The sequence below is a fragment of the Homarus americanus genome, unplaced genomic scaffold, assembly GCF_018991925.1.
Source record: "Homarus americanus isolate GMGI-L3 unplaced genomic scaffold, GMGI_Hamer_2.0 scaffold37032, whole genome shotgun sequence".
Lineage (NCBI taxonomy): Eukaryota > Metazoa > Arthropoda > Malacostraca > Decapoda > Nephropidae > Homarus > Homarus americanus.
Genome location: NW_024731852.1, coordinates 6,146,680 through 6,173,913, shown reverse-complemented (window position 1 = coordinate 6,173,913; position 27,234 = coordinate 6,146,680). Strand labels below are relative to the sequence as shown.

Sequence of the window (27,234 nt, the reverse complement as noted above, 5' to 3'; positions counted from 1 at the left end):
CCCAAAACCCTCTACCTGGGTGGGCTCGCTGTGCTGCCATGTTTCCCCACCCACAATTTCTTGGACCCCCCTCTTGATATTCCTGAATCCGCCCCTGTCATCGTTATATTTTGTTATTTTGGAAGAAATTAAATCGTCTAAATACAAAATTTGGCCAATAAATAACATTTGTAATATATTTGGCACCCCAAATAATGCCGATGATGTGCTTTTGTCACCTCAGTAAATCTCCTAATATCAATTGCACAAAAAACAGCTCTGTGGGCTTGCTGAGGATCCACTACACGCTCACCAATTTTTGGACGGGGACCCTTTGATATTCCTGTATCCGCCCCTGGAATCGTATTTTGATATATGATTCAAACCACCAAGAAGTTTCTTCGCAATGGTACTAGTGATAAGGTGTGCCTGCTTGGAATTGACAATTCCACAAATGCAGTACTGTTACAGGCATTTTTCTTACTTTATCTTCTTCGCCACTTCTCAGCTTATTAGCTGGTCGGACACTCGGTCATTTCATTCTTACACACTGTTAGAAAGGAATAGGTACGCAAAAGTTATGCTTATTGTAGGAAACTATTTTGTCAGGTGGGTTAGAAGTCAGAGAAGTGTGTTCCTAATTTTTTTCACAACTTTAACAAATCGTAATAACATCTAGTGAAGGAAAACTCATTCTCCCTTTGTTCTTAAGTACACGTGAATAAATTGAAAGGCTTTGGTGCTGTAAGAACAGAGATACAGATTTCACAGTCAAGCTTCTTATTCAGTTTGGATACAACAAAGCCTGCAATATATGCTACAACCTTCTCAGAGTATTTCGATAGACACGGAACGTCGGCCTGAACATCAGGATATTTTTCTCCCAAATGATGATTTAGCTTATGACCGTCAAGAACTCTACTCTTAGTTGAGCTATTATTAATCACCTGAATAGCTGATACTCTAAATTTTGCCGTTTTTTCAAGGTTACCAGAAGCTGTCAAGATGGGAACAGATTCCAGAGGGATACAGTTACCTTGCCAAATTTCTTGTATTTCATTGTGCAAAGGCAATTTTTTATAAACAGCTGAAAATTGTCGAGCTGTTGCACCAGCCTGACTGTGACAGGACCTTTCTACCTTCTACCAATACGGCGGCCACTCGCGCGGGCTTCTCCCAGCGCGCCTCATTGCCGTCTCCACCTACAGTATATTAAACCTCCTTGGTATTGTACAATACAAATAAAAAAGTGATATATATATATATATATATATATATATATATATATATATATATATATATATATATATATATATATATATATATATATATATATATATATATATATACAGGGTGTACACACAATATAGGCACAGGGTACAGTAAAAGGCAGAGGAAATACATAATATTTTAATAGATGAGTATCTGGTTGAGAGTTCCACTCTTTAGTCAATACTCATCTGCCTATATACAGTACTGTACAGCTGGCAGCCCTACACATGACCAACTGACAGCCCCGTAATCTTAGCTGACAGGTAATCTTAGCTGATAGTCCCTGTATCACCAGCTGACAATCCTGTCACCAGCTGGCAGCCTAATGTATCACAATCCTGAAATCTTCTGTATCACCAGCTGACAACCCTATATATTACCAGCTGACAACCCCGCATATCACCAGCTGACAGCCACTCATATCACCAGCTGACAACCCCACATATTACCATATGTCAGTCCCATATATCACTTAGCTGACAGCCCTCTTGCACCACTTGCTCATTGCCTCATGCAGATTGGAAGAGTTTGTTAGATAATGTGTAAATATCACAGTTATAGTTTCATCAATGCCAACATGTTGAAGCCCATTTTTATAAGCTTCAGTATTAGTGCAAATCACTTCAGCATGTTAATACTATGATTTTTATTGACTCTGTATCTGTGTTCTTTTGGCTAAATAAACTGTATCAATATCAATAACAGGGTAGATGAGAGGAAGGCTCAAGGCAGCCCATTTCTGGTTTAAACCCAGATGAATCAAACCACCCAGTGTCTGACTAAAATCCAAAGGGATCAAACTACCTCAAATTTAGCTTAGCCCTGAAAAAGGGCCCAAACTACCTTCGGTCTGGCTTGATCCAGAAGGAAGCAAGCCATATCGTTTCTGACTTAACTTGATGGAATCAAACTTTCCTGTCTTTTTTTGCCCTCCAAAATGAGATCAAATCACCCATGTTTGGTTTAGCCCATATCTTAATTACCCACATTACTAAACTACAGCCGAATGACCCTACAATAATAATAAATTGAAGAATGTCAACTACTGTACATTACAAAGTAAATCGCAGCTGCTTCTGTGATCTGTCATTTCCACTCAGACCTATAATGAAACTGTTCCGCCTTTGATTTGTATGTCTCACTGCCCCCCCCCCCCTACGAAACTTTATGAGAAGCAAAAATGGTCTGTTTTGGAGGGTAGAGAACTTAAATGTCCCTTTATAAAAATTAGTACCTGCTGCCGTAGTGCAAAGATCCGTAAATATAAAAGGCACATTATGATTTTGAACTCTTAAGTAATATATCTGTTCATTATGGTAAGAATAATAATACTCGTATACAATATAGTCAAGCCCTACTTTCATATTATACCTTTCATTTTCATACATGGACATTCAAATAAATAAGTTGATAACCATATTCTCATTGAAGATGTAATATAAATTGACCTGTATTGCCGTTCATTACATTATAATACTGTCATAATTAACAGCACGATAGTAAAATGGTGAGTAAGTTATTTTTGTGCAGTCGATAAATATTATTTTGTGGCGACAACCTATTTGATACCAGTATCGAAGGTAAGCGAGGGTCATTTTCTCTTTGCATTATTCAAAAGATGTCCCACTTTTTACGGTAACTCTAGAAAATCTGGTCGCTTTAGGGTGCTTCCACACTGAAGCTGGAACGGTCTATTTCTGACGCAAATTGTCCGACCGAATAAGTCAAGTTAACAACACATAACACACACTATATCAGCATCACATCTATTCCGAATCTTTCAAATATTTATTCCGTATGAGGGTAGACGGTTTCCCTCTCCTTAGAAAGACAGCGAGTCATAGAGCAAGTGCAATATTAACTAAGCTGAGAAAATCATAATACTGTACTGTATTATGTAATTTATGGAGCTAAGAGATAACTCTACGAGCAGAAATGTAGCGCTGCTTTAAGTGCGACATGTAGACTTAAAAGACAGAACACATATGACCTTATGTCTTCCCTGAACAAAAAGGTGCAGCAGGTCTTGTTGACGTGAGTTGCAATTTTTCGCTCTTGCTGGTGTTGATGGATCACAGCCTCATGGAACCTCTGGATCTGAAACAGCAATTCTTGATCACTCCTGTTTTATTCTATTTATCTTTTTTTGTATTGTACATATACTGTACTCCTACTATTTTCGCCTTCCATATAAACATAATTACACACTTATTCTTTCTAGTTATCTTCCTTTGTATCTCAAAGTACAGTATACTGTATGTATTAACTCGAGTTGACACCATCTTGAGTGATTTAATTCACATAAGATTTTTATAAAGGCTTTGGTAGTAACTCTCGACAGGAGCTGCCATGCACAGGCCAACCGGCCTATTGCAGACTCCTTATTTTCTTATGTTCTTATGTTATGTAATTAATACTAAGGAATATCACGCAACACTCCAGCACCAACGACCATTACACAATATTGTAGTGGTCAAGAGTTTTGGGGTAATACTTTTTTCCCTGGGAAAAGTCAGATTTATATCCCAGAAGTATGCCATTTTGCCTTTTAAGTCTGGGTTAAGATTACTCCAACATGTAGTATAGTACATTGATACCCAGACTAACAATGGGTGTGTGGTAGATATATTATACAGTAGTTAGCTGTTAGTCACTGTTGACTCACTGTTACAGTACCTACAGCCATTATCACTTCTATCTCTCCTTTATATGACATCCCCCCTTTTTATATATTCATAATATACACAGTTCACTTTAATATTTCCAACCTTAACAGATTTACAAAAAACATCCATATATCATTTAAAATTATAGCTACAGTACTTGTTTTTGTACCTTCACTACAACAAACATTACTAAAAACCGCTAAATGTGTGGAAACTGTCAAGTGAGAACCGACTTTATCACGTACGGACAGACTGACAAACATCAATGCTGTATCTCCCTAAACTTTTATTCAGGGGGACTAAAGAGTCACCTCTAATTTCTGAACTATCATTACAATAAACATTACGTTAATGATATCGTTACTTACTTTTGTATTTTTATTTGAGAACACTTTTCACTTCGTTCATGATGTGTTCATTCATAACGATGTGTAAGAGGAGCATGCCAACCCCCTGCAAGGAGTTAAGCAGCGTGAAGATAACAGCCACCACGTGAGTACCTGCCAACAGAGGAAGGGAACGCAATATTGACTTTGTTCTCAAGATTGTGCCCGTTAATTGAGTCCTGTACCTAGGAAGTGCAAAATACATTACAGGCTATATTTTCAAGATCACAACCACTATGGAAGTGTTTGACATAGGGGATAAAATATTTGTGGTTTCATTCTCGAGATAACCACTTTAAGAGAATACGGCTAAGGTAAAAGGGTGTTAAATTTTATCAGTCTTTAGCAATGAAAGTGGTAAATATTGGTTATCAGTCCTGACTGGGTTTGGCTTGTCAATGTACTGTAAACGAAAAAGATATTCAAGATAATTTGAAATCTTGTGATTTGTACAACATTACCTTTTGAGAAGTAGAGGAACCCAGTGAGCCACGTGAAGCACAGGAGGAGTAGGACCATGAACGAGCTGCAGAACTTCTTGCCCAGCTCAGCCCTGCTCGTGGTATCTCCAGGTGGACCATCACTATACTTGCTCTGTCCAGGTCGCTTTCTAGGCCCCTTACTAGACTCAGATCGCTTCTCAGACCCCTCAGAGTCTCCAGGTCGAATTTCCGAACACTGTGATTCTTCAGGTTTACTGTCACGCCACTTTATATCTCTAGATCGATTTTCCCGCCCTTTAGTGTCTCCAGGTCGATTGCCGAGTCCTTTAATGCCTATACATCGATTTTCTAGCCTTTTCGTGTCTTCAGGCCGATTATCGAGCCCTTTAATGCCTATAGAACGATTTTCTATCCCTTTAGTGTCTTCAGGTTGATTTTTAGGCCATTTAATGCTTCCAGATTGATTGTCCAACCCTTTAGTGTCTTCAGGTTGATTATCTAACCCTTTAGTCACAGTGTCTTCAGGATGATTGTTATCAGGTTGATTATCCAGCCCTTTACTATCCTCAGGTTGATCATTGGGCAACTTAATATCTCCAGATTGATTATCCAACCCTTTTGTATCTTCAGATAGATTATCAATCCGTTTATTGTCTACAGATCGCTTTTCCAACCCTCTAATGTCTAGAAACCGATTATCGGGCCACTTAATAATTCCAGATCGATTATCATGCCATTTGGTTTCACCGGGTCCCCTTTCACCTCTCTCACTGTCCTCCGGTCGTCTGTTATGCCATTTAGCATCTCCAGGTTTCTTCTCACACCGACTAGGGTTTTTGGGGGTCTTCTCAAACCAGACGACCCTTATGGTCATCACGAAGACTGACAGATTCACCTTGTTGGATACATTAATAAGGTTGAGTTACTGCATATAATTATCCTATTAAATTATATTTACATATTATCATAATATGAAAAACATAATTTGTTTAGATTCACACACTGATGGGTTTATATACTGAAGTTACCAGTCAAGTCCTCAAAACCTATCAATTTACACTAAAAACAATATAACAGAATTAACAGATGTACTCTTGAATGGGTGAACTAAGCTAAAAAAAAGGGTCGTCATCACTCACTAGGAGAATGACCGTGATCGGGGCAGCGAAGGTCCAGATCAGTCCACGAGGCGCCAGCCAACACCTGCAACAATCATCATCATTAATGATTTACAGCCATTTTCCATACTTGTTTGGATTAGCTGTGATTATCTGATGGCAGCTCTCTAAGCTGTATGGACTCTTGCAGCCTCTCTCATCAGGTATTTCTCATAACCTCTCCCCATGTTATGCTTGGCCTATCCCTACTCTCTTCTCATCCACATTCAATCTCATGCACCTCTTGATTCAATTAGTCTTCTTAATATGATCGAATCACCTCAGCCTACCTGTAATCAAAACTTCACCAATACTCTCAATACCCAGCCAGGGCGCCCTCTTAGCTCTGAACAGGGTTTCCTATCTCTCAACGTCACATTATACATCTATGTTGCCACTCACATATCAGCTTGTCCAAGCCTTTTATATGTCATTCTATTTAACTGCCCACGTTTCATTACCAGAAAACACACTTCTCGTACCGGTTGCTTCCAGCCACTTCTGACTTTTGCAATTCCATTTCAGATCATGTCAACCAGGTTGTAGAATTCGTCAGCACAATCCAGAGAAATATACCCATGTCAAGCTTTTCCAGCCCTGGCAGAACTTAACACATACCGATAATAAATCATGGAAGTCGGAAGGAAGAGGATGTAGCAGTTGGTGTGAGCATAAATGTGACTTGATGGTTGAAGTGGGGTAGACATGATGGACTATGCAAGAATGACATGCTGGGAAGGGGCAAGCAATCTGTTGATGGATTTTGTGAGAGTGACATGCATTTTGATTGGTATATTATTGATATAGATGGTCGTTCGGACATTTATGTCTTGGTTCTCGATTCGAAAACTTTTGGCCTGTTGCTGAAACCTCTAACCCGGTGCTGTTTTAATGAATTGTACTGTTGTGTGATCATGACCGATGAGCTGAAACATTAGCGGAGCCATTTAGCAATTTTGTTCACCTTTTCTACGTTATTACTTCATAAAATGACATTATTTTAAAATTATATGAAAGATACACCTTTGATTTTTTAACAAAAGATGAAGAGAGTGTAGTTGATGACTTACTCCCGCTTTGTGTCGTAGCCGATGACGTGTGTGAGGGCGAAGGTAATGGATACATACACTAAAGGCACCAGGTAGCCCACACACAGGTAGTACTTCACCTGGATGCTCCCCGTCTTCCACATCTGTTAAACAAAAATTTATATACTGGATAGCATGAACTAAAAACTTATTGCAACAAAGTTGATCCTGGAATTTGCTTCAGCAATATGAAAACATTAATAAGGGCTTTAAAATTCTCTTATTGCCTTTGGAATAGACTGACTTGCCGTGGGAAAGCTGTGATACATATGCAGTAGTACAGTAGTAGTCAATGTAGGGAATAACCTCACCTTGACAAAGCTGAGGTACATGTGAAAGGCCTCGATGGCACTCCAGGTGAAGGTGGCGAGGAAAAGGTATTGAAGGAGGGCAGCGACGATGGTGCAAACGAGGGGTCGATGGGTGGCATCTAGTCCACCCAGCACAAGGAGCTCAGACCCCAGCAGACAGAGACAAAGGTTGGCGTGCACCACGCTGCTTGCCCTCCCTCGCACCGCCTTGAACGACAAGAAGCACACCACACACAGAGACAGACTCACCACCGACACCACACACCCTATGATTGTCACACAACGCATCACATAGTACAGTACCTGCCGGAGTAAATTATATAATTGGTCAAGATGGTCAACAATGTGGTGTCTGATAGTGTTGATATCGCCTGACATTATAATGACATTGTTCAGGAGTCATTTTTATCCTGATATCACTGATACATTGATACTACTTCTGACATCTTGATCTTGATACTAACAATGCTACCTTAATACCCGATACTCACATCGGTAGTATCTAGAATGCCGTTAACATCCATGATGACAGCGAGATTGGTGAGGTGGTCACAGTGACACATGGTGTAGGTGGGGTGGGTGTGAGCCACGTGACACCCGTCCTTCGCCCACATGCTGGTGTGTGTATCCCACCATACACACGTCGGTTCCCCCAGTTCAAACTTCTCACCGCTGTACACGTGCTCCAGCTGAACTTCCACCACCTCCCCCAGTGCTGTGGGCGAGGAAACATCTGTAGTACAAATATTTTGTCTAGGGGTAGGGAAGGACCCATGACATAATATATTCTAATTGGTTTACGGAAACATACTACCTGCGTTACATACATTATGGGAAACTCCTACCTTACATGCCTAATGGCCACCCGCTTGAGGTGACCATACCGAGGGAAGGAGGCCAGTGGCTTGTGTAGGATCCCTCCATTCTTCTTAATAGTCTCGTCTAGGGCTATTTTGAAGCCCTCGATTCTACAGCTTAAGCTGGTAGACTATTCCATAGATTTACCACCCCCCTGTGAGAAGAAGTATTTCCTTATATTCGTTCTGCATGATAACTTGGCCCTGGATTATGTTTTCCATCCCTTTCAATATTTTGAATGTCTCTATGAGATCTAACCGATTGCGTCTTGTCAGAGGAGTTGTTAGTCCTAAGGCCCTCAGTCTACTCAGATAATCGAGATGACGTAGTTCCGGAATCATCTTAGTCATTCTAGGTTGCACCTTTACCAAGGATGCTAGCTTATCCATGTATGTATACAATAATCCAGACTGGAACATAAGTGAGATTTATGAAGTTGAAGGAACCTTTTTTTAATATCTTTGTATTCGAAGGTACGCCTTTTCTTTTTCTCTGCTGCCCCCACTTGTTGCGCGCGCTACCTTCAGTGACTGATCTATCACACGCCTAAATCTTCTTCCTCATCAACAGTATCGAGGAAAGTGTTATCAAACTGGATAGTTTTGATTAGGGTTGTTGTATCCTAGGGGCAGTCTTATGTTTTGTAATATCAAAGCTCATTTGTCAGTCTCGAGTCCATTTGAACAGCTCATGAAATCTTTTTGCATGGTTCCGACATCGTCTTGATTTATTACCTTCCTAAATGTCTTCGTGTCATTCACAAACTTGATAATGTGGCTCGATAAATTTTCATCAATGTAGTTTACGTAGATCACAAACAGGGTTGGCCCATGGATAGATCCTTGTAGTACTCCACTAAGAACTCTTTTTCCAGTCTGATTGCAAACTGTTTATGACCACCTTTTGTGGCCTGTCTTTGAGCCAGTTGTTAATCCATTTAATTATTTTGCCTGTAATGCCATGTGCCTGTTTTTCTGAGTTTAGGGGAGGATACACCTGAAGTATTTCTTTCGCCTAGTTTAATGAAGAATACATGGAGTGTGGTGGCCAAGAGAATACAGCTCTCACCTCCTGTCCTATATGTCACTGGTTCGCACCCAGGGCACCATTCTACCAAGATGTAAATGATTACCTAACTTTACAGTTGGGGGAGTGGAGGTGGTCGAGTGCAGTACCAGTCACACTGCTTTCTAATGTACCGAAAGATTGGTATACAGTGTGTTGTATTCACACTATTCACAGTGTCCCTATGAGAACCTACTTTCACTTTCAAAAGAGAATATACACCTGTCCTACCTAGTTTAAGGGAGGATACATATCTGTGGCACCTGTAGTACCTATTTTTAATGGAGGTTATACAACACCGTCACCTGTTTTGTCAAGGCTAGAGAAAAATGCATATAAAGGTAAATAATTTGAGTGAAATATACCGAACAGTGAGACAATTAAATATAGTACCCCCCCTCCAAAAAAAAAAGGCAACAACAACACATAAGGACACCGAGCTGGCAACAGTGAAATTTACAAGGAGGCAGAGATGCTAACAGTGATACAGTATAGTATACCAGGAGACTGAGATGGCAACAGTGACACATATCAGGAGATCGAGATAAGAACAATGAAATACACCAGGAGACTGTAATGACAACAATGAAATACAGTATATCATGGAAGATGGCTACAGTGAAATATACCAAGAGAAAGATGGCAACAGTGAAATATACCAGGAGACTGAAATAGCAACAGTGAGATATACTAAGAAACAATAATGGCACCAGTGAATATAGCATGATACAAAGGTGGCAGCATTTAAATATACCAGAAAGCTGATATGACAACAGTGAAATATACCAGGATATAAAGATGGCAACAGTGAAATATACCATGAGATTGATATGGCAATAGTGAAATATATCAGGATACAGAGATGGCAACAGTGAAATGTCAAGACCCTAATTTGCCATACCTGCAACCCATGTCCCAGTGTCTCCCACGCTGGCACCAATTATGGCACTGTTGACCTGATCCTTGGCCGGAAAGTCACGCTCCGCCTGGACATTATCCTGGTCACTGTAACAACAGGTGGTAGGTCAAAGGCCGAGGACAAGACGAGAAACGAAAGGTATATATATATATATATATATATATATATTGATATTAGAACAACGTCCATGTGCAAAAATAAACAAGAAAAGCAACTTACCTAGTCTCTCTCTCTCTCGCCCTCTCTTGGTAGTGTTATAATAAACCAAGAGGAAATCGGTAACACGTGTTGCTTTAAAAATCTTATATTGTATTACTGAGTGGCCACAATATTTCTGTGGCGCCATGAAGCATGCCAGTATTGCCACTGTGATTTTTGTATCTCAGAAGTTCATAAACTCTGAAATCGTTCCTGGTGGTGATATGATATCCAACTCCCTTGACCTTTGCAATTGTAAGTTATTGGTTGAAAAAATATGAAAGGAAAAAATATATCCTTACCCTGAGTAGGAAGAGACTGGAATAACTTACCAGGGAGCATTTAACTTCCTCTCATTAATATAGTATCAAGGTAAATGCAGAACTTAATTCATCAGAGGAGGGTGTTGGAGTTCAGTTTTGGTTGGAGCAAACGTACACTTACCATGGGAGGGTGCCGGAGGTGCAGTGTAGGTCAGTGTAGGATAGAAAGACCACCTTAACAGAGGTGAGGCGTCTTACGTAGCCTCTGTAGAATCTGTAAGGGAGGGTGAGGGAGGTGAGGTTGTAGTGAGGATGTGTATACCTCCTCTCTTCCACATGTGAGAAGTACGCCGGTGGCTGCTGGATCACCTGCACATCTGTAATTCACAAATACACCTTAGTACTATATACACCACATCTTTACCTCTACAATATAATTATGTAAAGTCACCTACACTTACACCTGGTATAGTAGTTGGCAAGTTTTGTGAGAATTGCCAGCAATGTGTTTGGTGACGTCGTAATATATTGAGGTGAATGGGCAGAAGCAACCTCTTTATAGTGATCAGATAACAGTGTGAAGAAATTATGTATCCTCTATCTGAGAATGCTGATACTTCCTGTATGACTATAGAATACATTCTGATTTCCAAATATAATGACATTGCCTTCAATCTGATAAAAGTTGGATGGAGGTAGTGGTGACGAGGTGGTGTGACGTAAGGAGGCAGGGATGGGGCCATGTGCTGGGGGTTGTGGAGGAGGAAGGATGCACCAAGTTCTTTTGTGAAGGCAACCACATCATCATATCACCGTCTTATTTACAGTATGGTAACACCAAAGTATTTGTTAGCACATATAGTCACTGAAATCATCACAGTAAACACAAAAGCTTGTACATTTTTTACTTAAAAGGTTTACAATAATGTAAATATTAAGTCTGAAAAATCAAACTCCCATCGAACGATGTAAACACATCTTAACAATAGAGGTTCAACGTCGAACAGCAGCCTATTTACTTGTACAGTAATTACAGGGAACTTGTCAAGTTTGAGAGTGATGCTCAACACGCATAGGTAACCTACCTAATTTGTTCTTCGTAAATTTCCTGATGGGGACCTTATGACGGTGGGCGAGGATGACAGCAGCAGAAGTGAGGGAAGCCTGTAAGTGTGTTGAGGTAGAGGCGCGCTCTTCCATGGGGAGGCCCCACCATATCTCCGGCCAAGTTAACATGCTGTTTGCTGCTACCATCATCCCGTCCATATACACCTGTAACCATACATCTGTTCAAGGGCAGGTGTTAGCAGGATGTGTGTGTGTGTGTGTGTGTGTGTGGACAATACTGTATACATAAAGTGTGAGTGCTTGGCCAAGTGAAGAAAACTGAATCTAATACAAATAAAGGTATCAATATAAAATTATAAAATCTCCGTGAGACAAAAGTTCCTCATAACAGCTTAATATAGCGTTCGTGAGAGTTGGTCTTCAAGTGTCATGAACAGACAGACAGATGGAAACATATATAGAAATACACAAACAGATACAGGCAGAGGCATACATAAAAAAAAGACAGATAGATGAAAATTATATCATATCACTCATTAGCAGTGCCGGATTTAGACCTGTGGAGGCCCATGGGCAGCCTCTTTGTGGAGGCCCCCCTCTTTATAATTACCCAAGAGGGTGGGGTGGCGAGTGAAGCGAGCCTAAACATCTGGGAGTTCCGGGGGCGCTGTAAGCCCCCGGGAAAATTTTGAAATTTGAACACTTTTTTGGAGAATTTTGAAGACATATGCAGTTAAAATTGAGGAAATTAGAACATTGAGAAAATTTTAATTAACTGTATATTTATTGATAGTGTACAAATTCCCAACACACACACACACACACACAAAAGTGAGACATGACTGGAGACGTGGTGGAATAGATAAACATGAATTTTAAAGAATGAAAATAAAAATAATCCAAATGAATAAACAAATAAATAAAATATTGTAATATGTGGAAGCCCCCAGATTGTGGAGGCCCCTGGGCAGCTGTCCACTTTGCCCACTCCTGAATCCGGCCCTGCTCATTAGTCACACCCAATTATACCTTAGCCAAGTTGAGGGCCTCCTTTAGGGTGTGTGAGCGTTCCAGGTCCTTCTTGTGCTTGTCACTGAGGCGCTTCAAGATATGGGCCAGGGTGAGGAGGTCTCCAGGGGCCAGGGAAATGTTGTGCAGGCTACGGGACATGCTGTTTAAGATCTCTGCTGCTGTAAAGTTCTTCCCCTCCTCCATAGCCTCCTCCCAACCCCCAAAGATTACCGCATGACACTGGCTGTGGAGGATTAGGTTAAATTAGGATGGGATACAGTAGTCGGGGTTTAGAGAGGCTTAGTGGCACAATGAAAGAGTGAAAGCATAAGACAATTTAATCCTTCTTGGTGATTACTGTAGTTTTACATTAAACAGATGACCTATCATCTAGATATTCATATTTTTTTATTTTATTTGGTTATACTTAGTCATATTATAAATACTAAATGGTTGGGGTGGCGTTATTTACTTGAGTACGGGTGTTCTCTCCCAGGAACCATCTTGGCTGCATGTCCAAGTGGCAGTGCCATTGGTACCACTCGGGCATGGGATGACCAACGTGTCCCCGGCCTGTGTCTCCCTCAGCCACCAGCTGTATGCTGGCCCTTGATCCAAGTACCGCCTCTCACCCCGTGGACATGTTTTACCTGGTTAATTACCAAAACAAAGAATTAATATCAAGCCTATCACAGTTAGACTCATTATGAAATTATTTAAACTACTGAGATATGTGACTTAATCATTCAATAGCATATGCACTGACAATTTCAATGGTGGCACAATGATTTTACAAAGATATTTTTGTCTAATAAATTGAGCAAAACTTCGTAGATTGAAATAAATGTCGCCTTACAACTTCATGCTATGAATATTAAAGTCAATGTTGATTATCATAGCTTTCTATCCATATTTACCAGAGTTATGACCATATTTTAACCTATAATTTTTGGGGGTGGGCACCCTCTAGCATTCTTCCTCTACCATACAACATCATACTCCTCACACCAGTTGCATACATCTTTCACCTGAAGGGAAGGTCCTCTTGCCGTCAAAAACGGCAACAACTCCATTAACTTCCTTAAGCCATTTCTGACTCTTGCAACTAACCTCACCTCAGCACTATCCCCTGCACTGAGCATGTCATTCAGTGACTCAGGTAGTATAACTCATCAAAATAGTCCAGGGATATATCACCAATGTTAAGTTTTCCCAGCTTTGTTATGACCGCATGATTTCCTGTGCACACTTAACGTTAGCAACATTCTGCAGTCTGCCATTTACACCATTGCACCTCTTGTGTACCCACCTTCCACACTTATTGCACATTAATTACTGAGTTGGTGTCAACACCTTTCTTGCAGACAGCATATGGCCATTTTCCACCCACGCCACTAATCAATATTTTTGTTTTCGCCACAATCACTCTCGTGTTCTTGACTATATTCCATCCTTCCATTAAGTAAATTTCTCCACTGCCACTGCAATACTATCTGCTATCATCATTAAGATGACAGCATACCACAACTCCCAGGGCAGATCAGTCCTAAAAGTTTCATAACCTGAACTAAGAGCTTCAGGCCCTAGAACATGATTGTAAAACCAAAGTTTTTTCTTACATGGTCACCAATAGCTCAACTAGATGAGTTCATACCATTACTACATACTTTATCCCTTAAAGATATTATTAATCAAATTGTATTTATAATGCAAAAACAAATAATTACAGTATCTTAACATGATTAAGACATTTTAATTGGATGAGAATGACAATCTGAGGCATCCATAAATTCAGTCTAAGGAGGACAATACGATAACCATCTCTTGTCAAAAAGCTTAAGTTCACTAACACTTTCCTTAATGATGAGACCCTCACCTTTCTCAGTAGCGTGCACCTTCTTGGCCAGGTGTTGGAATCTATTGCGGCTACATGGCTTACTGGCATGACCTGTAAAAAACAACAGTACTGGCCTTATACTTAGGTTACAGTCAGGCTAGAGTATGTTAGATTACGTTTTGTTTTGTTACGTTGCATTGATTATGAAATATGTAAAAATAAACAATACCTATAGACACTCCCACTGTACAACACACCTTAGAGCACGACCAACTCACACCACGCCTTAGAGCACGACCAACTCACACCACACCTTCGAGCACGACCAACTCACACCACACCTTAGAGCACGACCAACTCACACCACGCCTTAGAGCACGACCAACTCACACCACACCTAGAGCACGACCAACTCACACCACACCTTAGAGCACGACCAACTCACACCACACCTTAGAGCACGACCAACTCACACCACACCTTAGAGCACGACCAACTCACACCACGCCTTAGAGCACGACCAACTCACACCACGCCATAGAGCACGCACACCTTAGAGCACGACCAACTCACACCACCACGCACGTAGAGCACGACCAACTCACACCACGCCTAGAGCACGACCAACTCACACCACGCCTTAGAGCACGACCAGCTCACACCACGCCTTAGAGCACGACCAACTCACACCACGCCTTAGAGCACGACCAACCACACCACGCCTTAGAGCACGTAGAGCACGACCAACTCACCACACAGCACGCCTTAGCACGACCACGACCAACTCACACCACGCCCACGACCAACTCACACCACGCCTGAGCACGACCAACTCACACCACGCCGACCAACCACACCACGCCTTAGAGCACGACCAACTCACACCACGCCTTAGAGCACGACCAACTCACACCACGCCTTAGAGCACGACCAACACACAACACAACTTAGAGCACGACCAACACACAACACGCCTTAGAGTACTAGACCAACACACAACACAACTTAGAGTACGACCAACACAGAACACGCCTTAGAGTATGAACAACATACAACGCCTGGAGGTACTCACTTTTGTAGATGTCGAGGATGGTGGTGAGGTTGGTATCCCGGGCATATTGTACCGCAGTCCTCCCTGTATAAAGAATTAACACATACCGGTCAAGAATTTTATATCTTCATTATACAGAGTAATGATAGTGTCCGTAGCATTCCACATAACAGTCTACTTGACAGTGTTATTATCAATTACCTGAAATCAATGAGTGATATTTGGTCTAGGATATTATAATAATGAAAACCAAAATTAATGGTGTTAATGATTGCAATAACACTACTACTACTACTACTACTACTACTACTACTACTACTACTACTGCTACTACTACTACTACTACTACTACTACTAATAATAATAATAATAATAATAATAATAATAATAATAATAATAATAATAATAGTATAATCTGGCCAGACTGGATAGAACATAGTGCTCACCTCTATTATCAGGCAGCCTCAGGTCTGGACAATATATTAATAGCTCCTTCACCTCCTGGTCAAACTTCCTTATGGTGGCGAGGAACACGGGGGTGCTGCCTAAGATAACAACAATTTAATTGTCAACATATAATAAAACCTATAATATATATATATATATATATATATATATATAATATATATACATATATGTATATATATATATATATATATATATATATATATATATATATATATATATATATATATATATATATATATATATATATATATATATATATATATATATATATATATATATATATATATATATATATTTTTTTTTTTTTTTACTGTACATAGTGTGTGCATGTTAACTCACCTCGTTTGTCCTGGACGTCAATATCAGCACCATAGTCAATTAGCGTCAACATTACCTCCAAGTGGCCCTGCCAGGCGGCCAGGTGTAGCGGCGTCTGACCTGTGGGAGTAGCGGAAGGATATCAGAACACTACTATCTGTAAGGTGTTAGTACTATCGGTGGGGTAATGCTATTAATATGTCACGAATCTGGCACTTTGGCCTGGCACTTTGATTAAATATTATAGCCTCTTGCTGACCTTGTATGTCGGTGACGTTGACGGAGGCGCCAGCTTCGAGAAGTGCCCGGACTGCCTCCTCCTGCCCGCTGTAAGCCGCCATGTGAAGCGCTGTCTTACCTGAGGAGGAACACCTGCATGAGTTACGGTGTTCAAGTTATTATTATTATTAGTAGTAGTAGTACTGTACTATCATCAGTATTATCATTATTACTATTAATATTGCTATTATTATTAGTAGTAGTATTAGTATTAGTATCAATATTAAATTATTATTAATAGTCGTAGTAGCATTGTTGTTATTGTTATTATTATTATCAAACGCAGATTCAAGGCCCTCGATGAAGTTCAAATGATTAAAACTAGTCTGATAAAAACTAGTGTAAAATGTGAATCCGACAAGTATGCAGCAGTGTCATAATAAACAACACAAGGAAACCGTTACAGCATGATAAATAACAGGATTCAGATATAAGCACCATTATAAACACAAAGAAAATAAGTGAAGCTCGATTATTAATGGTATTCGGAGAGTAGTACCATAACAAAGAGGAATCTACCTACCATGACTCGGGTCTGGAGTCTCGAGTGGAGCGTGATAGTCTACCAGTAGCCTCACCATCTCCTCTTGTCCCATGTTTGCTGCGTTGTGCAGTGCCGTCCACCCTGTTGATCACCACTGTGTTAACTTCATCTTTACTCGGTCATATAATAAACTTACCTTGTCATACACCATCGATAAACAAGCTTACTGTGTCAAACGTCATGTGGGACAGGAGAAAACTTGTTTGTCACTGATGTTTGGCAAGATGAGAGGAATTACGAACATATACTAGGGTGTTACGTTCACCCCTGTCACTCATCAACACAAATGCTTCACCTAGACTGACCTGAACTGTTCCTGTCTCACCTAGACTGATCTGAACTGTTCCTGCTTCACCTAGACTGACCTGAACTGTTACTGCCTCACTTAGACTGATCTGAACTGTTCCTGTTTCACCTGGACTGACCTGAACTGTTCCTGCTTCACTTACACTGACCTGAACTGTTCCTGCCTCACCTACACTGACCTGAACTGTTCCTGCCTCCCTTAGACTTGCCTCACCTAACTAGCTCCACCTAAGCTTTCCTCACCAAACTAGTCTTACCTAGCAGGCCTCACCTATACTGTCGGTGGCGCTAACATTGGCACCATGACGTAGCAGCCTCGCGGCTCTCTTCAGTGACTTCAGCTTGACCGCGTCCACCAGATTCAGGGCTGGGGAAGACAGAGGGAGTGAGATAACGGCAGAGAAAGTGAGATAACGAGAAGGATAAAGAGACAACGGGAAGGATAATGAGAACGGGAGGGTTAGTAAGAGAGAACGGAAAGGTTAATGAGAAAGGGAGGGTTAGTGAGAGACAACGAGAAGGAAAATGAGAACGGGAGGGTTAGTGAGAGAGACAACGGGAAGATTAATGAGAACGGGAGGGTTAGTGAGAAAGATACAGAGACACAACACATGGATACAATATTGAAACTGCTTTTATTATCTACAAGAGATCAAGTGCGGGGAAACCATCATGCACACACACACACACACACACACACACACACACACAATACGTAATTAATTTAGGTTTTAACACCTGTGAAATAAGAATAATAGTATAATAAACACATATGTATCACAAGCTGCTCATTTGGCGCTTGTCTTGTCTTGTGAACATCAAGACCGAGTCAGTCACAGTGCCGGTGTAAGTGATTAACAGTAAACCTCTACGAATAGTACTCCTTTATTTCGTTTTGTGAGAGAGAGAAAGAGAGAGATAGAGAGAGAGAGAGAGGGGGGCACCAACAGTACTCACCTCCATCAACCAGAGGGCAGATGAACAACACCGTCAACAGTAATATGGCCATCATCGTCTTCACATTCAGTAACCGGGGAGGGATCGGTGCTCCTAATGGGGTGTAATGGCTGCTAGCTTGTTGCAGCTTCGCCATCCACCACCACCTTGAGCTGCTGCTGCGCCACCACATGAGCTGTACCTGCAAGAAAATATTTACCAAAGTTTAATCATTAGACTTTGATATTTATGTTTACCAAATGACTTCTCGTTAACCAGATGACTTTTAGCAAGCTACTCCACAGAGGGGAGGACAAGATTGCTACACAAGCTATATCGTATATTTCACAGCCTTTGCACAGTGTTATTTTCAGCCCGTATTTTTACCTGAAAACTCATATATTGAACTTTACTAAAAAAAACATAGTATTGAATTCTTCCAAACAAAATATATATTACCTAGCAAGTTATATCAATTATTACATGAGAAAATAACATATGTAACCTTTACCGAAATATGTATCATTATGTACCAAAACGTTACCAATATGCTACTGTAAATATTATAATGGGCTAAAAGAACTACAAACATTACGAAGCGAATGATATATTCAAAGATAAAGTAACACACTATTGAGACAAAAGGTTCATCACAAATATGACAACGCGGTCCTTTAACTGATCCAGCTACTCGCTACATTATAAACTTTATTCACCTCAGTAAAATAATATTCACTATTGTTCGCTGAAACACAGATGAGAGAGAGAGAGAGAGAGAGAGAGAGAGAGAGAGAGAGATCTATTTATTTAGTAATGTGGATATTCTGTATAGCCATGTATGTGTGTGTGTGTGTGTGTGTGTGTGTGTTTCCGATGTAGTGTCATCATTGTAAATTATATACTAAGAGGAAGTTATTACCCTGTTTAAATAATACCTTAGCGAAGTATTGTCCTTGAGCGGGAATCATTCGGGTAATTTTTTGTAGGATGCTGATGATGCAGGAATTATAAGCTATGACAATTGATGTTATAATGTATTATTTTCTAAACTTTAACAAACAAGTTCTTTAAGTGCGTAACCCAAATTATCAGTTCATTAGTCATCAATATGTGGTGAGTGAGGTTGTCCTTGAGAGGGAACATGTCTTGTCTTGGTGTTTATTTTTATTTTATTTTTTCCTTCAGTTGCGACACTCGTCCCTGACCGTTGGCCCTCCACCCTTACCTCTGCCTCAAATTCCTTGTTAATTCATTTCCTAGATAATAATAATATTACCTGAAGAGTGTTTACTTTCTTATATTTTCTATTTAATTCATGTGTCATCGGTATGGCCACACTAACTCTGAAGTGATTCCCTGCTATTAATTTATATCAACAAGGGATCAGTCTAATGCCAACACAAGTTATTCAGGTACAGACAGAACGTCAGCCGCTCTCCAACTGGTCCAATTTTTTATGTCATAGTTATCCAAGGCATGATTTAACTTTTCCTTATTTGTGTATTGTTATTCGTTATTTAAGTTATTTAATGAAACTGGTAATAAATAATATACAACGCTCCTCTCCTATCCTAAAGGTCGCTTGTTCGTACCTGAAGCACTCCCAGTCCACCCAGCTGTGATTGAGTGCGGTGCTCGGTACGCTGCCTACATGTGAATTAAAAAAAATAGTTAATATTGTGCTGTACCCACACTGCCATCAGAGGACTGTCAGGTTTATGGGACCTACTTTCGCTTTCATACAGTGTGTACAGTTGAAAAAAATGCTGTAAACAGAACCACTAAACCTTTGAACTATATTGTATTCATATCTAAAGCAGATTGACGCGAACAAACTATACCTAACTAAAACTGCCCTAAGCTGTGATCTAAGCATGTTGTTATGTTTGGTGTTGATACCAAATAAAGTAAAACAGTGACTTTTTGCAATCATTAAACTCTATAAGCTGCATCAAGTCGCTTTTATTTACTCCCCCTACCCCCCCAAAAAAAAACCTGACCTAGTCGTTGTTTTCTAGACGATGACGACATAAAAACATACCAATACAAAGCACGGCTGACGTTCTCTGTCCAGCCGCGAGTCACCTTTGGCCACATCAACATTCCTTACATAGCTTGACTCAATCACCTGGCAGGGAGGGGAGGGTGTGGGGCGGTTCCCTCTACAAAAACACAAACACTCAGTATTCACATATCTTAACGCCCTGAAAAGTTCAATACAAACAATTCATCATATAACGGAGTATGATGCAGAAGTATGTTAAAAAATACTTTGGTATAGGAAGATTTGTGCGGTAAGCTTCCTGAAATGTTTAATTTCATTATCTCCACTCTTACGTTGCGTGCCATAAACGGGAACTTTCACTGTTGGTACCTCGCTGGCACGCCTTACCTGTACCCATCTCCACACCTGTACTCATCTCCATACCTGCACTCATCTCCACACCTGCACTCATCTCCACACCTACACTCATCTCCACACCTGAAGTTAGTTATCTCCGCTTCTGGAGTTATTTATTTTCACACCAGTAGTTAATCATTTCCACAACTGAAATTAGTTATCTCCACACCTGTAGTTAATTATTTCCACAACTGTAGTTATGTACAGGTATCTCTGCATGTATATTTAGTTATTCCTAGTGTAACCATGAACTCGCTCCATAAAGTATAATTACGATTTTTGTGAGACAATAATGACACAACGGACGAAGGATTTTGACAACCCTACCGAGAAAACAGAAGTGTTCAGGAGAGCCATGTACACTATACGCTATGTCTCAAGTACAGAGTTTACCAGTGGCGGATCCAGGGGGAGTCCTGGGGGTCCGAACCCCCTTTTCATCTGAAATTTCTAAACTTTTTCTTTCATGCAGCATTGTACTCAGGCGTTTTTTAATATTAAAAGTAATTACTAATGACCCCAGAATATCTCCTAGTATCAAGTGCACATGGCCTCAAAATGCCCATGATATTGGTGGGTGGGCTCGCTGTGCTCGCCATGTTTCCCCCACCCACAACTTCTTAGACTCCCTCGTTTTGATATTCCCGGATCCGCCCCCGCTTGTGTACAGTACAGGGTAACCGATTAGTACATTACGACCCCTGTACAGCAGAACAATGCACAGTACTGTATAATCTAAGGCTAAAAACATTGCATCAATGCAGCATTCAATATCTACCACTTGCAATGCAGACTGACCAAGTATAAACCAGCCGAGAATTAAACCAAGCGTACAAACTAGCCAAGCACTGTACAAGCACACATGTGGACTATCCAAGCACTGTACAAGCACACCATGTGGACTAGCTAAGCACTGTACAACACCTGTCAGGCACGGAGGAAAAATCCTGTTTGGAGAAATCCGTGACGTCCTTCAGGTGAGGTGAGCGGGGTCAGGCCTCGCCCAGGGGACTCGGGTCATCCACGACACTAACGGTGAAGCTGACATGACCTGACCCATGACTGCCTGCTTTCTTCATATGCGAGGCCAACCGGGAAATAAATTTTATTTCACCATCGAGTGTCTTGAGATTGAGAAAATAAGTCGCTCAGGAGAATCTTTAGCCGAGTGCATTAAATAAAATTCTAGCCTAACGCATACGGGAAAATAATCGGCCACTAGCTTATTAAATCTTACCAGGGTGCATTATATTATTCTGTAGCGTCATGTACTTACCAAACTCTTAATCTTAGCCATCCCATAAAATTCTGGCCCAATGGATTCAGTTAAACCCTGGCTAAATGTATTCACTGCAATCCTAACTTTACGCAGTCAATGAAATCCTAGAGAATTTAACGCGACCTTAGTCAAGAGTAAACCATCGATTTGTATTCAATGAGCTTCTGACGCCGTGCAAAGGGTAACGTAACGCACAATAACGTGTCCAGCATAATCATAACAAAACGCAAAGTATAAATCATTCGATTAAATTCCAAACTATCTTAAAATATATGAATATAAAACAGAATAACGCATTCAATAAAAGTGACCTAACGCATCGTATTTAACGAAACGCATTCATTATAATTCTTCCACCACAAAATGATGTGTCCTACATATCCCTCATCGTGACGGTGACATTTCTAAAGTCACTCGCTCAGTCTTATCACATTTTACAGCTGATGTATATAAATGAAGCAATACATTGAACATTATACTTATAAAAACAAAACCGGATATCGCTCCACACCTTTGTTCTGTACTGTGGAGGATCACGGGGGTCGCACGACGGCATCGAGTCCCATTGTATACCAGTTATCACGGTTACTGCTGCAGGTTATGCCGTTATCCTAGCTCCGGCATACATCTCCTCCAGGACTTGTACATCTTTCTCAATGAAACAAATTAATTTACTCATCGGAAGATCTACTGTAGAATTTCAGGTTTAGAGGGACAAAAAACGAAACTGTGCCTGGACCCCTCTTTCCTCCTCCATGTTTCAATTACTGGATTTTACTTTTGTCTCAATTACACTACTGTAGGTCATCGGGTAAGCCTTCTTCCTTCTTTTAATCGCCTTGTACGTACATCTCCAATTATTCCACCAATATAAAATATCCTAAACATGAAAACCACAAATACTGTAGTAGTACACATAACTCATTGGTTGAGCTTTCCTCGCTGGGCTCTGCTAATGAACTCACGTCCACGACGTATCACCACTGACCTACTTGGTGGCCCCATACCAAACAAACGAAACAGCCCTAAAAATAAATAAATAAAATTCATTACTGCAATATTCGTGGCTGGAGCACCAACATTGACCCCATTCACTTCCACTTACAATCAGCTAAACCTGATTTACTCTTCATTACATTTCCTTCTCCCCAATATCTCACTTCATCTTTCCTGTTTACGGCATCTTTTCAAATAAAAAATGGTGGTTGGCTCTGCTGCTGTTCATAACTTTACGGTTGAGGAAGCGAAAAGCAGTAAGTTCAGTGTTAGCCACACTGCCTCCATTTGAACCGTAGGCTTGGTCTTCAGGCCTATGAAACCCACTTACACAAAATGGTAAGATAAAGTGACTTTATTTTTGTTTAGTCAATATGATTCCATATGTTAGGAAAAGAATTTAAACCATAAATGCAACGTCGAAAGATGAGCATTTTTTACTTAGGTTTACTAAAGTAAATTTAAAAGACAAAAGGCAATGCTGATTTGACGTGTTTAAGTTGGCATCTATAGGTTAAAGTTATCATAATTAATAAATAAATCGTTGTTGATGAGGCATGAAAATTAATGCATTAAATATGTTGTTCACACTTGTAATGCAGTGATAATAACAACACGGTCCACCATAACTGCTCACTATATCTTTATCCTCAATAATCGTTCTCCTAGTTTACACAGCACAAGGCCACAGGTCTCAACAGCGCTTAAAGAAAAACTAATTAATATAACATGTATTCTTAGAGCGCCAGTCCGCTTTTAAGGCTGATTTAACGTTTCATTTCAGTAAAGGCTAACAAACGAAACATCTTCCAATTTATTGACGGATAAGCCACCACACCACAACCAAGCTTGTTAAAAGCACAATGACTGACTCGAGATCAGATAGATATTTGACTGTAATGATATAATAATTCTACTGTAGCAATGATTATAGACTCAAGTAACGCCAGACTTAATTTATAACAATACAATAATCCAGAAAGGGACACAAGACATCACACCATCCATAGGTCATATGAGGTGGCAGGGTGCTTACGCGGAAGATGCGAGAGTAGGATTTAAGGAAAAATCGGAGGGGCTTTCACTTGAGGTACACTTAAGGCGGAGTCACACTAGCACCTTTTCCGTCACTTTACTGCATCAATTAAAAAAAAAAAAATCTAACCGAGCCCTGTCACACATGCACAGAGAACTAAACGACACCAGTATCCGCGTTCGTCAATTTATTTCGTTTTACGGCATTTATCGTCCCTTGGGTCCTACAGGCAACGATGAGATCTAATATTGTCTATCATATATTCTTCAGACAGGCGAGTCCACGCAGGAATAGAGGCAGTGAAGAAGTTCATCACAAGGCTCAATGTAAACAAACATATCAGATGTGTTTACAAATATCAGCATCAATAAAAATTACACTTCAGCAATTTAATTCTGAATGCTGTACTTTTAAAACTAAATTAAGTTATTTTACACGGTTCGATATTTATTTTGCATAAATAACCTTATTGCCGAGTACAGAAATTGGCGCTAGCCAGTCAGGCGGAAACGATAAGCTTCGTCTGAGCAAGACGGGTTAGAAAAATTTAAAATTCGTGAAAAAACGACGGAAACCGGGAAAGTTGACAGAAAAAGTGCAAGTGTGACACAGCTTTGTACAATAGTGTCTACTGTTAACATTCTGAAATATACCAAGAAACACGGTTCCTCAGAGTTTGATATAACCAACTGTACATAAACTGAGTGAATATAATGAGAGTAACCTGTTAAATATTACACTGAATACCAAATTCAAACATAATTAGTAATGAGCAACGAACAGCCCAGTAGCGGAGAGAACACCACAACGAGTAAGCTAAAGCTATAAGGCGACGACCCTTCACGACTAGCAACTTTACGTAGAAGATTCATGATATATATTTACTGTATATAATAATCCACGTCTAACACCTGGTATGGTGTTTTATAAACAAAATGCATGTAATCTTATCTGAACATCTTTAGAAGTTTTTACTTGAAAAATAATACACGTCCAGATTCAGGTAAATACAGTATAGCTGTTGTTGGGGAATATTAGCTCTGATAAGATATCTAGGGGGAGGGCGACCCCACCCACCCCCTCCCTAAAACGAACGCGCGCACACACACACACATTCTATACTTAAATACTTAAACCCACCAATATGTGGTGGTCATGGTACGGTTATTAGGCTTATCTTCTATACAAGATGCAGACTGTAACTTGGTAACGGAGATCCTTCATCAAATTTTAGATTTTCAGATTGTTACATGGGTAAAGTGGATAGGGGAAGAGGAGTTGTCCAGATGGGTAGAATATCAACCATTGAGCAAGCACACCATCCTCTCGTGCGTGTATGAGTCCATCACTCCTCTCTCATTACTTATGAAGCAGAAGCTTTTAGGTCGCAATGCATTACCGACTACCTATACTGACACCCCGCTGACACTGCCAGATACACCCATGACACCCAGGCACACCCCTGACACCCCAGCCACACCCCTGACACCCCAGAAACACGCCTGACACCTACAAGCACACCCCCTGACACTTCCATACACCCCTGACAACCCCAGGCACACCTCTGACACCCTCAGGAACACCTCTGACACTCCCCAGGCACACCTCTGACACCCCAGGCACACCAATGACACTACTAGGTACACCTCTGACACTCCCAGGTACACCCTCCGATACTCCCAGGCACACCTCCTGATACCCCAGGCACACCTCAGACACTCCCTGGTTCACCTCTGACACTTCCAGACACACATCTGACAATCCCAGGCACACCAATGATACTACCAGGCACACTCTGACACTCCCAGGCACACCTCCGATACACCCAGGCACACCTCCGACACTCCCAGGTACACCTCCAGACACCCCTGGCCACCTCTGACACCCCTTACACCTGACACTCCCAGGCACACCCTCTACACTCCCCTGGTTCTCCCTGACAACTTCCGCACACCTCCAGACACCCCAGGCACACCTCTGACACCCCTGGTACTACTGACACTCCCAGGCACACCTCTGACACCCCAGGTACACACCCCTCTGACACTCCCAGTCACACCTCCAACACTCCCAGCCACACCCTGACACTCGTGTACACCCCTGACACTTCCAGGCACACCTCTGACACCCCAGGCACACCTCTGACACTCTCAGAACACCTCTGACACTCCCCAGGCACACCCTCTGACACTCCCAGGCACACCAATGACACTACTAGGTACACCCTGACACTCCCAGGCACACCTCCTGATACTCCCAGGTACACCTCCGATACTCCCAGGTACACCTGAGATACTCCCTGGTTCACCCCTGACACTTCCAGACACATCTGACACTCCCAGGACACCCAATGATACTACCAGGTACACCTCTGACACCCCAGGCACACCTCCGATACTCCCAGGCACACCTGCTACTCCCAGGCACACCCCAGACCTCCCTGGTTCACCCCTGACACCCCTGGTGCAACCTCTGACACCCCAGGCACACCCCTTACACCCCCTGGTCCTCCTGACACCCAGGCACACCCCAGACACCCCAGGTACACCTCCTGACACCCTGGCACCACCTGACACTCCCAGGCACACCTCTGACACTTCCAGGCACACCCTGACACCCCTGCAACCCCTCCAACACTCCCAGTCACACCTCTGACACCCTCAGGCACACCCCTGACACTCCAGGCACACCTCTGACACCCCAGGCACCTCGACACTTCCGGATACACCTCTGACACTCCCAGGTACACCAATCACCTCCCAAGCACAACTCTGACACTCCCAGGCACACCACACTGACACCTACCAGGTACACCTCTGACTCGGGCCTTGACGCTGCCAGGTACTCCTCGACACCCTAGGAACACCTCTGACACTCCCAGGCACACCTCTGACACTCCCAGGCACACTGCTGACACTCCCAGGCACACCTCTGACACTCCCAGGCACACTGCTGACACTCCCAGGCACACCGCTGACACCCCAGGTGTCCACCTCTGACACTGCCAGGCACACCTCAGACACTGCCAGGCACACTTCAGACACCCAAGGCACACCCTCTGACACTCCCAGGTACACCTGCCACTCCCTGTTACACCGG

The 27,234-nt window shown here is 41.5% G+C and overlaps 1 protein-coding gene across 1 annotated transcript in view; it reads right to left on the bottom strand.

Moving 5' to 3' along the window:
• Window positions 1–1,375: 1,375 nt before the first annotated feature.
• Window positions 1,376–27,234, bottom strand: part of LOC121867976 — a 32,089-nt gene continuing 6,230 nt past the window's right edge. Inside the window, exons 2-21 of the mRNA XM_042368151.1 lie at window positions 18,445–18,625; window positions 17,759–17,854; window positions 17,161–17,262; window positions 16,618–16,716; window positions 16,380–16,478; window positions 16,019–16,117; window positions 15,594–15,656; window positions 14,561–14,632; window positions 13,157–13,334; window positions 12,703–12,928; window positions 11,691–11,877; window positions 10,787–10,982; window positions 10,127–10,230; window positions 7,794–8,017; window positions 7,303–7,605; window positions 6,974–7,095; window positions 5,886–5,949; window positions 4,765–5,641; window positions 4,286–4,417; window positions 1,376–3,348 (exon numbers count right to left, since the gene is read on the bottom strand). Coding sequence (XP_042224085.1) covers window positions 4,296–4,417; window positions 4,765–5,641; window positions 5,886–5,949; window positions 6,974–7,095; window positions 7,303–7,605; window positions 7,794–8,017; window positions 10,127–10,230; window positions 10,787–10,982; window positions 11,691–11,877; window positions 12,703–12,928; window positions 13,157–13,334; window positions 14,561–14,632; window positions 15,594–15,656; window positions 16,019–16,117; window positions 16,380–16,478; window positions 16,618–16,716; window positions 17,161–17,262; window positions 17,759–17,854; window positions 18,445–18,616 — 3,405 coding nt within the window. The 5' untranslated portion in view covers window positions 18,617–18,625 and the 3' untranslated portion in view covers window positions 1,376–3,348; window positions 4,286–4,295. The remainder of the gene's footprint in view (window positions 3,349–4,285; window positions 4,418–4,764; window positions 5,642–5,885; window positions 5,950–6,973; window positions 7,096–7,302; window positions 7,606–7,793; window positions 8,018–10,126; window positions 10,231–10,786; window positions 10,983–11,690; window positions 11,878–12,702; window positions 12,929–13,156; window positions 13,335–14,560; window positions 14,633–15,593; window positions 15,657–16,018; window positions 16,118–16,379; window positions 16,479–16,617; window positions 16,717–17,160; window positions 17,263–17,758; window positions 17,855–18,444; window positions 18,626–27,234) is intronic.